Below are 17,640 nucleotides of genomic sequence, written 5' to 3'. Positions count from 1 at the left end.
CCAGAGCAGCGCACAGAAATGCCGTTTACCTTCCTGCCGGAGCGGTACCTATTTATCTACTTGCACTTTGACGTGCTTTTGAACTGCTAGGTTGGCAGGAGCAGGGACCGAGCAATGGGAGCTCATCCCGTCATGGGGATTCAAACCGGTGACCTTCCGATCAGCAAGTCCTAGGCTCTGTGGTTTAACTCACAGCGCCACCCGTGTAAACTGTAGCTTACAGAACTGCTTTTTCAAGTACCCTCCACAAACTACAGTTCCCAGGATTCTTTGAAGGAAAGGCGTATGCTTTAAAGGTGCTTTACATTTATTTTACTTTTAACGATTTCAAAAGATTTATATGCCGCTTGGTTGTCATAAAACCTCAATGCGGTTTATGAAAAGTATAAAATAATCACATTATCGGTAAAAAGCTGCTTCAGGTTGAGCGCTTTCAGGTTGCACTCTGTGGCAACCCGGAAGTAACGGAATGTGTCACTTCCGGGCTTCGCCGCTTGCACATGCACAGACGGTCAAAATGATGTCACGTGCATGCGCAGAAGTGGCGAATCACGACCCGCGCACGCGCAGACGCAGGTTGCATTCGCTTCAGGATGTGAATGGGGCTCCAGAACGGATCCCGTTCATATCCAGAGGTAGCACTGTATAGTGTATATACACCTACAGTCATACCTTAGATCCTGAATGCCTTGGCTCCTGAACAAGTCAGCTCCTGGACGATCAAAACCCAGAAGTGAGTGTTCCAGTTTTTGAACATTCTTTTGGAAGCCGAATGTCCGACGGGGCTTCTGCAGCCAATCAGAAGCCACGCTTTGGTTTCCGAATGCTTTGGAAGTTGAATGGACTTCCGGAACAGATTTCGTTTGACTTCCATGGTACGACTGTACAAACATTATACAGGCCTGCCTAAACAACAGTGTTTTTAGCTGGTGCTGAAAAGAGTTCAGTGAAGGTGTCTGCCTGGTATCAGCAAGCAGGGAGATCCTAAGGGTGGGTGCCTCCACACTGAAAGACCAACTTCTTACAAATGCTGAATGAATATTATGTTGCACTTGTAAACAGAGCCAGTTCCACGGAATGAGTGGGCCTATGAAGGGTGGTTGTGACCAAGGCCAGAGTGGGGTTGCTTTAGGAGACCTGAGTGTGCAGCCTGATTTGTTTTGCATAAAGTTTTCAGGGAAGTAAGTTGACATTGACTGTTTTATTAAGCATTCTTTATGATTTATTTGCAGAGAGGTTAGCAGACATTGCACCAAGCAATTATTCTTCCGCATCTCTCCATCACTTATCACAACTGGCCTGTTTCGGGGGGGGGGGCAGGTTTGTTGCCCAAGAGACCAAGGCAACTTAAACCCCACGACCTGTGTGTGTCTGCCTTCTGGAAGAAGGTACAGGGTTATAAAGACTAGGACTAGCCGCCTGAGAAACAGTTTCTATCCAAATGTGATTTTGCTTTTAAACGCAGTGTAAGGTAGTCTCTATGGGAGTATATTGTATTTAATTATGGGGTATCAGAGTTTTTAGGGGGTCAACCAGGCTGGGATAGCAGGCTTGTTGGTTTTTGAATGTCTGATGTCGATTTTTTTCAATTTCGTTGTTCTGTATGGGACAATGACAATAAAGATTATCGTATCGTATCGTTTGATTCATGCCTGAAAACAATAAAAGTCTTGAAAGCACCCTAGATTCCCAAATGTGGTGGGTGGGGGGAAGAGCGCTGCACGGTAGCTCCTGAATTGACTAGAAGGCAATGACAGTATTTATACCAGCATGGTGGGGAACTGGGGGGGGGGGCAGAGAGATTAGGCTTTTGATATGGGGGGAGGCAGCCCAGCCTGTGGTCAGTTAGTTCCAGGTTAGGGGCTGGATATCCAATGGCTGGAAAATTGCCATTCTCCCCATTGAGGTATTACTTGACCCTGTCGAGAGCGGGGGCTTGTTTCCGGCAACACTTGGCCCCTCCTGGGTTTAATTTGGCGTAGCAGCAAAAGGAGATGAAACGGAGATACGCTGTTGGGAGCCAAGAACCATATATCCTCAAACGAGGGGAGTTCACGCCAGAAATGCTGACATCATGGAAAAGGATGTCACACAAGAGCCGAAGCCTTGGGAGAAAGCAGGAGAGGGGAAGAGGATGGCCTTTTGGCCAACAGGAAGCCCTGCTGCTTGCCGTTTGTTTAAGTAAAGACACATGACAAAATAATGTATCCACCTAATCCTGGAAAAACCACAAACGCTTTTATTTTGCTCTTCTGGGAGGGGGCTGGCTGAACTGGTAGCATGGAAGCCTCAGAAAGAGCAAGGGAGGGTGGCCAAAATTGGGGATTCTCCATATCTCCCCACTGGAAAAACATCCAAAGAAAGCAAGGGGCTGTGAATGGTTACTGAGAGCTGGTGTCATTTGATGGACAGTGTGTTGGGCTTGACCTCCAGAGACTTACTAGACAGCTTTGAGCAAGTGGCTCTCAGTCTCCAGCTGCCTTGTTCTCCAAAACTGCAATTCCATGCTGACTACTTTTTCACAGAGCATCCAGACAAGGTCATTATCAGCCCAAATGAATTCTGGAGTTTTCTGTGTTGTCCTCCTATGTTTGTTCAACATGGCAATTGCACAACCAGGCCCTTCTTGTCTGAACAAAACAAGGGTCATTGAATTTATTTATTTTTTTAAAAAATAAACATATTTGATTGGTTTTTGCAAAGGCATGCATGACAAATGAATACATCAACATCTCACCCCCTCCCTTGACATTGAGGTTATTAAAAACGCCTTCACCTTTATAATTAGACAGTTCCTGTTTGCAGATATAATCTGGTCGCTCATATTAGCCGTTTCCAGACCACCTGTTTATTGTGCATTCCTTCCTGATTGTTTACACAAAATACTGGGGGTGGGATAGATGGCATCAGTTATTTATTGTGCAGTTGTTCTTATTTGTTTGTGGGAAAGTTATATTTCATTGCATCAAGTAATTGTTACCCAACAGTTTGCGGTAAAATTTCCTCATCACTTTATTTGTTGCCAAAAACCCGGTTTGGGGGGGAAGCAGAATTGTTTGCACGACAACTCCCAATCATTTTTAACTGCCTAACTTGAATTAGCTGGTATGTGAACGAAGCCTACATGAAAATATTGGTAGCCTGGAAGGAGCCATTGCATCATCAGGAAACAATAAAATAGTCTGGACCTACAAGAAGGAAACTTTTAATTAACAATTCCAAGGACCTTTGCTGAATGGGAACATTATCGGAGGATCTTGGTCATGGGGAAGGCCATTTCTGGATAATATATATTATGGATATATTATGTGTAGAACTTCTGTTCAGCTCCCGCTTCCAGATAATTGCAGAAATGCAGGGCCTTAGCAGCGCTAGAGGACCTCAGCAGCCCATGGAAGCAACCCCAGTTGCCCTGTGGAAATAGCAATCTCCTAGCTCACATAGATGCTTTCAGGCTGATTGACCCAACAGAGGTTAAAGAAAGTTCTTTAGAATGATAATAGGAATCTGAGCACAAAATCTGAAAAGTGCTTCGCAGGGAACCTGCAGAAGCTGTGTTTCTTTGCATTACAAATATGCAACATAGAGTGCTATTGTAAAGGTGGTGGTGATGAATAGATTGGCTTTAATAGAGTTGCACCAAAAAACCACGCCAAAGCCCACTGTGAGGTTTTCAGCAGCGCTGAATAGAAATCTACAAGGAGATTGCCCAGGAAATACATTGAAATTCTTCTCTCTGAAGGAGGCATGCCAGGTTATTTCTATATCATAGCAACAGCTTTAAAGGTTCTTTCTCCCCACTTCGGGTTTAGCGGGAGGCAAGGTATCAGGGTGGGGAGACAGGAGGTTTCATAGCAAATTTCATCAGAGTACTTGGGTACCCTGAAGATTAACCTGGGGAGAAAATAATTATGTTAAAACAACTTCCACACCATACATGTCTCCCCCCCCAAAGAAAAATCCTGAATGCTGTGGTTTGTTAAGGGTGCTGGGAATTATAGCTCTGTGAAGGGTAATCTACAGTTCCCAGGATTCTTTGAGGGCAGGCAAGTGCTTTAAAATATATGGATGTGATTATTGTGGTGACTTTTGAAAAATCACTTCCCCTGTTTCAAGTGTTCAAAGTATGAGTTGCCATTGCTTATGTCGCCAAAGAGGGAGGCATCAGCAGGCTTGAAAGCTGCCTCATATGGAGTCAGACTGCTGGTGCATTTAGCTTGGTTTGGGGCAGCCGGTGTGCAGGGGTGGACTTTGGTAATCTTTAGTAATATGGCGCCTTAGGTGAGGCCAGATTTGGCTCCCCCAAATGGATCTTCTCAGTTATGGAGCCTCTCAATTTTGCGCCACCTCGGCTTGCTGCCCTGTGCAGGTGAACCACCCACACTGCTCATCTGCCACACTGCACCCACACTGGTGCATCTTCAGAGATGTAGAACTACAACTCCCATCAGCCCCAGCCAAAACGGCCAATGGTCAGGAGTGTTGGAAGCTGTAGTCAAGGAACATTTGGAAGGCGCCATGATAGCAGCCAGGGCAAAATCAGACGTGGGGGGTCTTTCCCGGCCCTAGCCAGAGATGGAGAGGATTTAACTTCCAGAGACCTTCTGCAGGCAAGGTATGCGGTATCCAGATTTACATATAAGCTAAACAAGCTATAGCTTTGGGCCCTACTCACTTGGACGCCCCCAAAAAAATTGAAGGGGAAAAAACTGATGTATATTTCCAAAAATATAAGATAACAAAACAATACAGCACATACAGCAACAGTGTTTTGTGTTGTGTAGGCTCCTATGATGTAAGTAATGGGCCCCGCCTGCTAGCCTGCTCCCTAAAATATCACTGCTTTACTCATTTCTATATATAGGGTGCCTACATTCTGCATGGCCTGGTTGCATGACAACATGTGCAAATGGCTTTAGATACCTATTAGGTCCATAAATTACCATACAGCATATATTCAACACAAAAGAACAGCGACAATTTGTCGTTGACAAAGGACAGTTGGACATATAAAGAGCCCCATTACCTTCAGTAGCTTAGGGCCTCATTCAACCTAAATCCGGCCCTGGGTAGGCCCCCTCAGCCCTTCCCACGCAGTTTAAAAGGCCGGGAAAGTTTTGAGGGTGCTTCCCTTCCCACAGACTTTTCTAAATGGCACCTCTGCTACCCTGGATCTATTTGTGAGCTGAAGCCGTCAGCCATCACACCCTGCATGCTTGGAGAAGGTGATGCAACATATGTGTAACGAATTAGTACAGAGCCAGGCCTGTGTACAAGAACGGGTGGAGGAGGGGGTGGCAGTCATGTGGATAGTTGGGGGGGGGAGCCGCTTTTAGCCATGATTTATGCTTCCCGTACCCCCTCCTGTGGTGGCAATGTCTCCAACCACCTGGCCTCTGGGATGCGAAAGAAGTGTCAAAGTGTAAAATCTAATAAACATGTGAGGGGCGGATCAGCCCCTCCAACTTGCACATCGTAGGGCTAGGAGAATTGAATTTCTTATTTCAATATAACCCCCCATCCTAGCTTTATCTAAGTTTGCTTTAAGCGCTGTGCTGTTGATGTGTCAATCTCTAAAGCAGGATGGGTCCCAAAAACGCCCCGATTAATTTTTTTTTGCTGCTTTTACATAACTGCACCGGCTTAAAACATAGCAAGGTTGTGTGTTTTTTTTCTCAGTTCGAACTGGAGCTGGTTTATTATTTTAATAATAATTTTTATCATTTATACCACGCCCATTTGTCTGGGTTTCCTCAGCTACTCTGGGAGGCTTACAGCATATCTAAAAACATCAAGCATTAAAAACCTCCTGATACAGGGTTGCCTTTAGATGTCTTCTAAAAGTCGTGTAATTCTTTATTTCCTTGACATCTGAAGGGTGGGCATTCCACAGGGAAGGTGCCACTACCGAGAAGGCCCTCTGCCTGGTTTAGTGTGGGGAACACCTCAGAATGCAGTACTTCATAAGAAATTATTGGATAGATGTGGATTATGGCTAAAGTTGTGTGACTTAGGGAAAGGAGATAGATAATTCCCTTTCTCCCCACATACAAGAAGATATGGGGTGAGGGCAGCAGCAGCAAAAGTAATTTTTATCTTGCACGGTGATAGAGTTTGAGCCATCTCTTACATCTTCCCCCAAACCCTTTGGGAAGGGCCTGTTTCTCCCAGCCTGTGGGAAAAATTCCCCCACGCAGGGACTAAGATCTCTTTCACAGCCAGAACTTGAAAGGAAATTCATTCATTCCCAAGGAGGAAAAAAGAAAGCTATAGTGTAAGGGAGCATGAAATAAAGCAGCTTCAAATGCCAAAGTCCCTTGAATCAACACTACTAACAGAAATGGAAATCTACTTGCTGGTGGTGGGATGGAGATGTTTTAAATGAGTTACTTTCTAAGAGAGAGAAATTATAGGGGTTCATGTCAAACGAGGATCTGCCATGAAAATTACAAGTTAACCTTAGGTCAGTCACTCTCACTCTCTGTTGCAGATGAATCCACCTCACAGGCTTGCTGTGATTATAAAATTGAGGAGTGTGTGCGCATATATATATATATATATATATATATATATATATATATATATATGCCTCCTTGAAGGAAAGTTGAACTATAAAGTTGGAGCCTTTCTAAAAGTTGTGCCCTCTCCTTCACCTGTTGTTTCAGGTTTGCATGAACTTTGATGGTTACAGCAGAGTAGTGTGCAAATAGCGCTCTGTACATGCTCAGTGTCCCTTTCATCCTTATTATTGCATCATGTGTCTCCAGACTGAGCCTTTGCAAAAGAGTTTCATGTTTGGAACACTACCTTTGAAAACAGCTTCATGGGCTATATTCTTGGGAGCAGTTGCTTGAATGACTGCCCTGGAGCAGTGCTCCGGCCTCTTGAGTTAAAACCAAACATGGAAGGCTTTCAAAAATATATGTGCACAGATCAGCTTTTATCTGGGTAGTTTCCAGGAGATGTCATAAATGCTCCTTTGGTTGCTGGTTGCATTTGTATCGAGCCCAGACAGGCTGCACCTGTTTGGTTGTGTGAATTGAGTTGTGTGAATTGGGCTTCAGCAGATATCAGATAGTACCTAATGCTTCCCGTTCCCTCACCCCACAGAAATTTGAGTTCCCTTGTTTTTCAGAAACTTGGGGGGTTAGTTGGCAATGCTGCATCCTCACATCCCTCCCTAAAACAACAGCTTTTCTTTTGTGTTTGACAAATGATTTATTGACATTCCAGATGTTTTCGAAACCCCTTTTTTCCAATTTGTCAAAATAGCCTTTGCTACTGGAAGGAGCAGGGTGCAGGAGAAGGAGTAGTAGTAGTAGTAGTAGTAGTAATAATAATAATAATAATAATAATAATAATAATAATAAAAAAAAAAAAATGGTTCCTCCCCTCTCTTTAGTTACTGTGTCAGTTTTCCAACCATAATGATAGAGCCCACATTATGGCATCCGCCCACACCCCAGACTCAGCTTTTAAGTGGTTTTTTTTCCTTCCCTGCCCCTCCATGGCAGGTGTGAAGACAGAACGGTTGTCAGTGGGGATGTTTAGAGTTTCAGAGAGGGGCGTAAAATCGAATTTGGGACGTTTCGCCCTTTGCAGTGGAAAGGGAGAGGGACGGCTTTTATGTGGAGCGTCTGAAGCATGCAAAAAAGAACAGAACAGCAGTTGTACTGGTCGAGACTAATGGGGAATACCTGTGATTCATTCCTTTAAAAAGAGGGGGACTCACTCCAGTAGTAGTAGCAGCAGCAGCAGCAGCAGCAGCACACAACACAGTTTGAAAACCACACTCCCTGACACACGCACCCCAGCCAAAACGTGTAGGAAGTGGGTTGTGTTTCCTGCCCGGCAATGGAAATGCACTCCGCACATGCTCAGAGACATTTCGCCTCTGGTTTTCTTTCTTTCTTTCTGCTCCTCTGCTTCCATTTAGCTTGCGAGCACCTGGGGGGCAGTGATTGCTTTTTCATGTTGTTTGCTGGTTGGAGTGTTGGGTTAGGACCCAGGACACCAGAATGTAAAAATCCCTATTCAGTCATGAGGTTCAAAGGCGGACTTTGTGCCAGTTGGTGTCTCCTCTGCCTAACATACCTCACAGAGTTGTGAGGATGAAATAGGGAGCAGAACCAGAGCCTTGAGCTCAAGGCAAGGCCTGCATGATGCTACAAAACTGCCGAAGCTGAGTGGGTCTCTGGGGCTAGTCAGTGCCTGTCTGGGAAACGCCATCTTAAGTTCCCTCATGGAAGAGGAGCAAGGCAGAAAAGGAACAAATGAGAAGTTGTTCAATACAAAGTAAATCAGCTCCTGCCAGCCAGTGTTTCATGGCCATTAAACTAGTAGAGGAAGATCGTCTCTGTGTCCCTTTGCTGGGAGATGTGCACTGTAAGGTCTTGTTGTATGAGCTGTGCAGGAAAGAGGGAGACCCGCACTCGGGGCTGATGAGAAGCAAATAACTGATTGATTCGATTTACTATATTCCTGTGCTGCTTTTCATTCACACGACTCGCAAAGCAGCTTGCAAACAATAAATAACAATGACAGTAGAACATCACAAATACAACACAAATTGTATCGAATAATGAACAAATCATCAGCAAACAATTAAAATTTATATAAAAAAGAAACTATTAACAGAGCAACTAAAAAAAACAAGCTAAACAGCACACTTCCACTTTCTTTGGTGTATCTTATACAGCTCTGTTATCACAAGCACCAACTAGCGATGTCAATTGGAACTGCGATTACTTTTCAACTCAGGCCCCACATATTACATTTACACTTTGGGGCTTCTTGGTGGTGACTCTCCGCTTGCGAAAGTATTTTTGATTGAGATGCTTCTGTCAGTTTTTTTAGCATGTAAAGACTTATCCATTTGCTCAGGCATTTGCGTAGCATCAAGAGCATTTACTGACTGAGAGTATGGCAGCTTTTGTAATCTTGTGTTTCTTGCCGCTGCTCTAATTGTGATGTATTGGCTATTTAATAAGCATTCATCCTAATTTCTTTGTAAGGAAGTTACATTGTTACTCTGGCATGGATGCTTTAGCTGGGCTTGAACCTGTGACTATTTGCATACAAAGTACAAATGCAACCACACTGAGCCACAGCCATGATGAAAGTTGAGCTGTAGATATGCCAAATAAATAAATAAATAAATAAAATTCGGCGGGATGACTGCCGAGTGCTTGCTTTTAAGTGTGACTAAATACGGTTTGATTATATTCATATTTAATCCAATTAAATGACTGCAGACGGATTAGGTGTTATTTATGTTCTGGCTGTTCTGAATATCTCTCTGTCTGTCTATCTCTCTCTCTCTCACACACACACACACACAGACAAACACACACAATGGTGTACTTTAGGGTCCCCTTGTAAGCCCATTTCTGGCTAGAGCCTGGTCATCCAATTTCAGGAAAGTTATTTCAGAGCAGACTTCTACTCATTACTCTCTTGGGGGTTTTGGGGGGGTTTTTTAAATCCACGTGGATGGCCAGTTCCAACACATGTCAGCCCCCTAGACCTCCATGGGAGAAATTACAAAAGCAATCCTTGCAGAAGAGGGGAAGATTATGGGGATGGGGGTCCAACCGTGCCTGGGGACAAGGAACTGCCTGCCCGTCAGTGAGAAGGAGCCACACACACTGCAGGAGACAGGAGAGACCTCCCTGGTGGCTGAGGAATGCTCCGCAATCAAAGCCCCCCAGGCAATTAGTGATTAGTGTGTGAGAGGGGGGAGAAATCAGAGACAAGACAGAGGCATCACTTTCCTCTCTTCCAAGGATTATCCCCTATCAAGGGAGAAGAAACAGGAGATCAGGCTTCTAGGGTCGCCAGACCTCCATCAGCGCCTCAGCCCATCCCATAATTGACTGTCTCACTTGAATCTCAAACCTTATTCAGGACTGTCATAAAATAAAATAAAAACACACCCCAAAGCAGTCAATCACAGATTTCACAGTTTTGTGGCTTATAGTGTCTTCTCTAATCCCCACACTGTGCGTGTTTTTACAAAAATGACACACTAAAAGTGCATTTAGTATCTCCTAAAGGTGTTTGGTTAGACGAGGATAACCGTGTTCTTCCAGGGGTCCAGTTTGGGAATCTGAAAAGTTCATTAACTCTGGACTTTTGCCAGGTATTGCCCATCAAATGACCTGTTAGATATTGCTCCAGTTTAGGATTTGTGATTTTGCCTTACAGTCTTGCTCTTTCCGTATTCCATCCTAGCTCTGTTCCAGCCCTCCAGACCATCATCCTGACCTGCCAAGTTTTGCCCTGGCTCCTGCTGGCTCCACACCCTAACCAATCAGCTTCTGCCTTTGTTCTGGGGGGGGGGGATGTTTCCTACTCTTTGGTCTCCTGTTTGAAAGGTTGAAGAACCCCCAGAAAGTCGAGCAGGAGGGGTATTGAAGTTTCCCATTAACAGTTAGCAGCACCAGGGCAGCAAACTGAGAAGGCACGGAGGTCACTAGGTCACAATCTCTATGCTGTATTTTATTTTTATTTAAATGATACCTGTTATTTCTAACTTTGCATCTGTACACATGCAAACTTTGTGCAAACCTGTCAACTCTTGGGGTGGGTACATTTTCTCTTTTTTTGGCTATGCATTCAATGGTAGCCCTGCCAGCTTCCTACAAGCCCTGCCCTCTGATCAGCCAGCTGTTGCCCTGATTCTTCCTCTGACCTGTCCCGCAGGTTGTTTCCAGCTGGCATGGTTATATGGTCAGCATCTCTAAATTAAAAAGTTGGCAGCTTTACTTCTTTTTGCATGTACGAATGGCTGCAAAATGTGGTATGGACACATGTAAAGAAGAAATCTCGTAGGAGCAGATGTGCTCTGCCTGGAAAGCATTATTAGTCTTCCCTTGGCCTGGATTCCCAGGAATGGGGAACCTGTGGCCCTCCAAGATGTTGTTTGGACTCCAGCACCCATCATCGGGCCCAGCCAGCATGGTTAATGGTCAGGAATGGTGGAATATGTAGTCCGACAACATCTGGAGGGCCGTACTGAGCAAGTTAGGAAGCACTAGATAGAATTACAATGATATCATCTGTGAGTTAGGTGTGGGTGTATCTGGAACCCCTAAGATATATCTTCACTGGGTCTTTGGGTACAAGTTATGTCACAGCTGGAGATTTAAGTATTGGTAGTGATATGTGGATGGTACATGTCAAAACTTGTCAAAGGAATGTGTTTTGTGTGTTGCTTGCCTTTATTTAAAAAAAACAACAACAGCACACACACACACACACACACACACAATGACAAATAATGAACAATGACAGCCAGGCACAATCTGGTTCACATTAATCAACAATAGGATTGCCAACTTTTCAACCAGTGGCCATAGCTCTGCCTTTTAACACCTGATGGATTCACAGGCATTACAGGGCATAATGTTTCTCCATGTTGATTTCTTGAGATGAAGCTGGTGTTAGGCATAAGAATAAGCCAGCCAAGATCCCCTGTGTTGCGAACAGAAAAATCTGGGGTTACGCCTATCTGAGCATCGCTACCCTGCTACTGCCTCTGGAGCTCCAAATTCTTTCAGCATGTTCACTGCTAAATATATGAATAAGTTGTGAATATAACCAGGCGCATCCGTGCTGTGGTTTGGACTTTATACTTCTTTTGGAAGGCATGTTGCCTCAAGCTTGAATCATTCTCTGTTTGATACATCATCGAAAAAATCCCCTCCTTTGGAAAATTATCTGAAGTCATGTTAGTTGGTGTTTTCTTGTACAGTGGTACCTAGGGTTGCATACGCTTCAGGTTACATACACTTCAGGTTACAGACTCCGCTAACCCAGAAATAGTGCTTCAGGTTAAGAACTTTGCTTCAGGATGAGAACAGAAATCGTGCTCCGGCGGCGCGGCAGCAGCAGTAGGCCCCATTAGCTAAAGTGGTGCTTCAGGTTAAGAACAGTTTCAGGTTAAGTACGGACCTCCGGAACGAATTAAGTACTTAACCTGAGGTACCACTGTATATATTGTATGCCACTTGACTCTGAATGAAGATACAATTTAGTAGCTATATAAAGTGTTGTAATCAAATTATTAGCCTGTCGTGTTGCTTTTAGGTTGCCATAAGAATAGGCCAGGCAGCATTTCCTTCTGGTTATAACCCTGAGGGACAATGGTGGTGCTGTGGGTTAAACCACAGAGCCTAGGACTTGCTAATCAGAAGGTCAGCGGTTCGAATCCTCGCGACGGGGTGAGCTTCCGTTGCTCGGTCCCTGCTCCTGCCAACCTAGCAGTTCAAAAGCATGTCAAAGTGCAAGTAGATAAATAGGTACCGTTCCGGCAGGAGGTAAATGGCATTTCCGTGCGCTGCTCTGGTTCTCCAGAAGCGGTTTAGTCATGCTGGCTACATGACCCGGAAGCTGTACGCCAGCTCCCTTGGCCAAAAAAGCGAGATGAGCGCCGCAACCCCAGAGTCGGCCACGACTGGACCTTTTTAAGGATCAATAAGGAACAGAGAGAAAATTGAAAATCTGACCTATCCTAACCCACAGACGAGGACTCCTCAATCCCTAGGTGGTTTGGTCGTTGCTAAGAGAAGCCGGCCGCTGCCCCATAGAGAGGGGACAAACTTTTCTCCATTTCCTCTCACCCTCCATACTTTTTTTCTGCCCTGAAGTGCAATAGTTGTGGCCTCCTTGGGGAACTAACATGTTTACTCAACCCCCAGCTGTGCTGGCACGCAGGGAAAATTGAGAATTTTGGCTTATCATAATCCCACAAATTAGCACTCCTTGAGCAGTCATTTATTTTTGGACCCAAGTTATACCCTCCTCTCTCTCTACACCCACACCCACACTAATAACCAGATGCAACCCCTCATTGCTTATTACCTCCTCCCTTTATTTCTCTTCCCCACCCCCAGCCCTTGGGACTGGGTTAATTCCCATTCGTGCCTCTACTGTGAAAAGGGGGTTTAAAGCTAGTTTCTCATGCTCATTAAATTCTCATCTATTTGGCTCTTTGGGCCTAGTTTCTAGATTGAAGCGGGTCGTTGAGATATGTGTGTGTGTGAATTATTGTTCCATGAATGATCACAGAGCAAAGAACAGGTGCAGCGACAACTTGCAGGGTGTGTGTGTGTGCACAGACAAATTCACCTCCCTACTAGTGATTACCAAGGAGTGGCCACCCGCAGGGGCATCCTATTTTGGGGCTTCTACAAATACCCTGTTTATTTAGCAGTATCATACCGCTTTAAGCAGTCCTGGCTTCCTCCAAAGAATTGTGGGAAGTTTGTTAAGGGTGCTGAAGAGTTCTCAGGAGACCACAGATCCCCCTCACAGAGCTACAATTGATAGAGTAGTTTAACAGTCCTCTTCACAGGGAATTCTGGGAACCGTAGCTCCGTGGGTCACATTTTCCCAGTGGCAAAATATTGTACTTTGAACACTAGGGAAATGTGGCATTTTGCAAGAGGAGTGAGATGTTGAGGGGAAAACCTTTAGATTTCATGCAGCAGAATAAGAGCCTCCCATTTATTGTGTTTTACATATAGTAGTCCTTTTCATGGTGAATTTGCGCTCATGGTGGTATTGGGTGGTCATACACAATCCCACTTTCAAAACTGTTTGCACCTGCATACGTTTTGGGGCAGACATACTGCTCTGTTTCCAATCCATGCATGTCCCATAGCTTTCTGCTGAAATCCTGCAGCTAATTATAACAGAAATGTTCCAGTCATTCCTGCCTCTGGCTTTTGTTGTGCTATTGTGCATGGGCTTAGCCAGGGGGGGCAGCTACCCCCCCAATCAATAAAAACCAATAAAATACATAGCAAACTGAGGTTCTGCCCCCTCCAACAAAAGGCCTGCCCCCCCCCACAAAAATCCTGGCTACGCCCATACTGTAGAGTACCCTCCCCCAGTTGGCAATGGCATGATAACTTTGGGGGAGCATCCCTGCACAACTAATAAAGCAGAAAGATGTGTGGATGGTCCAGTATGAATCCACCGCATCAGGGACATGTTGCAGTATATACCCTCAAAAAAGCGCCAGTCTAGGAAAGCTCTACGTTGTTGGAGAAATAGTGAGGGTAAACAAGACAGGAGTGAATAGGGAGAAGCGGATGTTACTGCAGATATTAATATTGCGTAGCGTGAAGCAACTGGATGCATGAAAACTGATTCCTTTTGCTATAATACATTGTCTACATCCGTAAGTTTGATTCAAGCTTTAAGTGCAGAACTTTCTTCAAAACAGAACAAAAACATTAAAGATACATCCAAATAATTCAATACAATATCTTGTGCATGTCCAGCACAGGCTCAGCATCTTATAAGAAACAAAAGATAATTCCAAACAGACCTAGAAACAAATTTCTCTCTCCTTTAAGCCTGGAGTGGCATTCACATTCTGGAGAGGCTCATTTTCATATCCTTACTCCCACAGAGCCTGAGAACAAAGACTACAGCCACCACCCTTCCAAGATGGCGAATTTGTAGTTCAATAGCCTCCCATGTGATCTAAAGTTAAACACCTCACCAGAACTAGCAAAGAACAATAATAGTTAATTATCAACCCATCTAGGAGCTCAGAAAGCTTAATATAACTCCTGGGAAATCCCTTCAGCAATACACATTCAGGTATTCTCCATTTCTGTGTGAATTAAGCAATTATACATAACAACTGTGACCTTTTCTTCTTCTGTGATTGACAACAGCAGTCCAACTACAACCATTATCTCCCTCCTTCTTTTCCAGGTGATGTATAGTTAGCTTTCAACTCTTGGCTCATTCCCTTCCTGCCCCCCTAGAGATGCTTCACTTCCCATGGGGCTTTGCAGTTTTCCTCCCATTCCTCCTGGGCCTGGCGTCGGACCCTCACGATCCCTGCTACGATGCCAACCATCACCCGCACTACTGCCTCCCTGAACTCTCCGAAGTGGCCTCAGGGCGCCTGGTGGAAGCATCCAGCACGTGCGGGAACCCTCTTGGACGACTGTGCGCCTTCCGGGACTCCGCCGACCCAGCCTCGAAATTCTGCCAGCGCTGCAAAGAAAACGCCCACTTGCCAGAGTTCCTCACCGACGCTGAGGGCAGCGCCACTTGCTGGTGGTCCCAGCCGGGGGCTAACGCCACACTCACTTTGGCTCTAGGGCGCCGGGTGGAAGTTCTCTACGTGGCTCTACGGTTCTGCTCCCCACGGCCAGAGTCCCTTGCAATTTACAAGTCGATGGACTACGGGCGCACCTGGGTGCCCTTCCAGTTCTTCTCCACCCACTGCCGGCGGCGTTACCATTTGCCGCCAACCACTGCCATCCTGAAGGCCATGGAGCACGAGGCGGCTTGTGTCGAAGCCCAAACGGCCCCCAAGCCTCTGACTGGGGGGCTGGTGGCCTTTATGCCCCTGGCAGGCCGTCCCTCTGCCAGGATGTTTGAGTACAGCCCCGTGCTCCAGGACTGGGTCACAGCCACTGACCTCCGCGTGTCGTTCGACCGCATGCACCCGACACGGACGCTGGGGTTGCGGAGGAAGGAGGCGTCTTACGGAGTGGCCGAGCTGCAGGTTGGGGCCCGGTGCAAATGCAACGGACACGCCTCGCGGTGCGCAGCCGGCCGGGACGGAGGGGCGCCCCAGTGCGAGTGCCGCCACAACACAGCCGGGCTGGAGTGCGACACCTGCAAAGCGTTCTACTGGGACAGGCCTTGGCAGCGGGCAACCCCCAAAGACGCGCATGAGTGTGTGGGTGAGGCAGAGGGAGAGGCTGAGCGTGCAAGGCCGAGAGTTACTGTGTGTCCACAGCCGGGCTGGGCTGCTCATTTAGAGCTCATCCACATTTCCTTTCTAGGCACAAGTCTGGGTTTTCCTGGTCCGTGTCTGAGTGGGTTTCCTCTCCAGAGCTGTGGCTTAACAATCAATCCCTCTTCACAGGGAACTCTGGGAATTGTAGTCCTGTGAGGCCAATAGGGGTCTCTGAACAGCCTTTAAGCAGCTACAGCTCCCATCATTCCATAGGGGTAGCCATGGCTGTGGCTTCACAGCATTTTAAATTTACGGTGTGATTGTGGCCCAAGTTTCCTTGGGCCCCCTCTTCCAAGATTTAGCTTTGTGTATTAGATCATAGAACTGCTCACATTCTTACAACCATGTTTAACAGCCTTGAGGGCTTTTGCAGCACAATTCCACGTATCACAGAACTGTAGAGTTGGAAGAGACCACAAGGATCATCCCACAGAGGGACAATTTAATTTTTAAGGGGGGCAGTTCAAGAATGAGTTATTAACAGTTAATGGCCTTTTAGGCTTCCTCCATGTGAATAGGAGTTCACGTTTTGAACAATAAGAATTATATGCCACGGGGGGGGGGGGGCGGGGGATCAGGATTTTAGAGATGCTTAGGTGGGGCATGGCCAAAAAAAAATTGGGAACCACTGATTTCTAGTCCAATCCCCAGCAATTAAAGGATCCTTTTGCCCAATGTGGGGCTGCAAGCCATGACCCCGAGTCTCATGCTCTACCAACTGGGCAGAGGTTGGGAATCTCAGGCCAGGGGAGCCAAATGTGGCCCTCCAGGCCTCTCTACCTGGCCCTTGGGGCTTTCTCCAGGCCACACCCACTCTCCAAGCACACATCCCACTTGGCCTGCTTTCCACCCCTCCTTGGGTGTTTTTGCCTGGCTAGAATGTGTCCTTGCTTCTTGCTTGCCTTGATGAGAGGAAGGCAGAGGTATGCGAGCGTGTGAAGAAACAAGCCACTATACAAGAGAAAACTTAACATTCGTTGCTCCACCCACTTTTGCTTCTGGCCCCGCCCACCACTGATTTGTTGCCCCTGGGTGGTTGCCTAGAAGAGAATGTGGCCCTCAGGAAGAACAAGTTTCTCCACTCATGGTTTAGAGTATTGGACTATTTTCACTGGTGCAAACAAACAAATCCAGGCTCTCGGACAAAGGTGTACCCTGACTACTGGCAGGGCCGGCCTTTGTTCAAGGAGAAATTGGGGACCGGGGCATGCATCTACAGAGGTGAGGGGCTCCAGGGGTGCAGGGGGTGATGGGGGTTCTTGGGTGGGGAAGAGATTTCCACAGGGTTGGGAGGGGCAGCTGGCAGAGCTGACAGACCCCCTTCCTGCGTCCTCAGCTTGCGACTGCCACCTCCACTCCCACCGTTGCCGGTTCAGCATGGAGCTCTTCGAACTCTCGGGGCGCCGAAGTGGTGGAATCTGCTTGAACTGCCGCCACCACACAGCAGGGCGCCACTGCCAGTACTGCCTGCCAGGCTTCAAGCGTGACCTCAGCAGGCCCATGGTGAGCAGCAAGGCCTGTAAAGGTGAGTGGGGTTTGTAGGGGCAACACACCAGTGCAACCCGAAAACAGCAGACAAATGAAGGGGATGTACCTGGGTGGGTTTAGCCCTGTCAATGTCCAAAAAGCCACAAGGGAAGATAAAAGTGGGGGTACAGCTTGGATTTATTTGTCCCTCTCATGCTGCCCGGAATTCTGGAAAAAATTGTGTAAGGTTTCAGGGAATTTTGATCTCCTGCTCCCCTAAAATGGCCACACTTAGGGAGATGCAATGAGAGGCTGCTACTAGATGGGTGTTTCTGGGACACAGGTGGCACTACAGAGCCTAGGGCTTGCTGATCAGAAGGTCAGCGGTTCGAATCCCC

The 17,640-nt window shown here is 46.4% G+C and overlaps 1 protein-coding gene across 5 annotated transcripts in view; it reads left to right on the top strand.

The window, feature by feature from the left end:
* Positions 1-17,640, top strand: part of LOC310829366 (netrin-1-like) — a 40,998-nt gene that overhangs the window by 15,113 nt on the left and 8,245 nt on the right. For 4 of the 5 annotated variants that reach the window (XM_083707718.1, XM_083707721.1, XM_083707719.1 and 1 more), the window contains 2 exons: positions 14,734-15,719; positions 17,112-17,300. In XM_083707718.1, the coding sequence (XP_083563844.1) occupies positions 14,789-15,719; positions 17,112-17,300 (1,120 nt within the window). In that variant the 5' untranslated portion in view covers positions 14,734-14,788. Of the gene's footprint in view, positions 1-14,104; positions 15,720-17,111; positions 17,301-17,640 lie in introns of those variants that run through there. The other variant, XM_083707720.1, reaches the window with a different exon arrangement.

Source organism: Podarcis gaigeae (assembly GCF_964106915.1).
Source record: "Podarcis gaigeae genome assembly, chromosome: 13".
NCBI classification, from domain to species: Eukaryota; Metazoa; Chordata; class Lepidosauria; order Squamata; family Lacertidae; genus Podarcis; species Podarcis gaigeae.
Note: the sequence above shows the minus strand (reverse complement) of the source record. Positions and strands in the feature narration are given on the sequence as shown.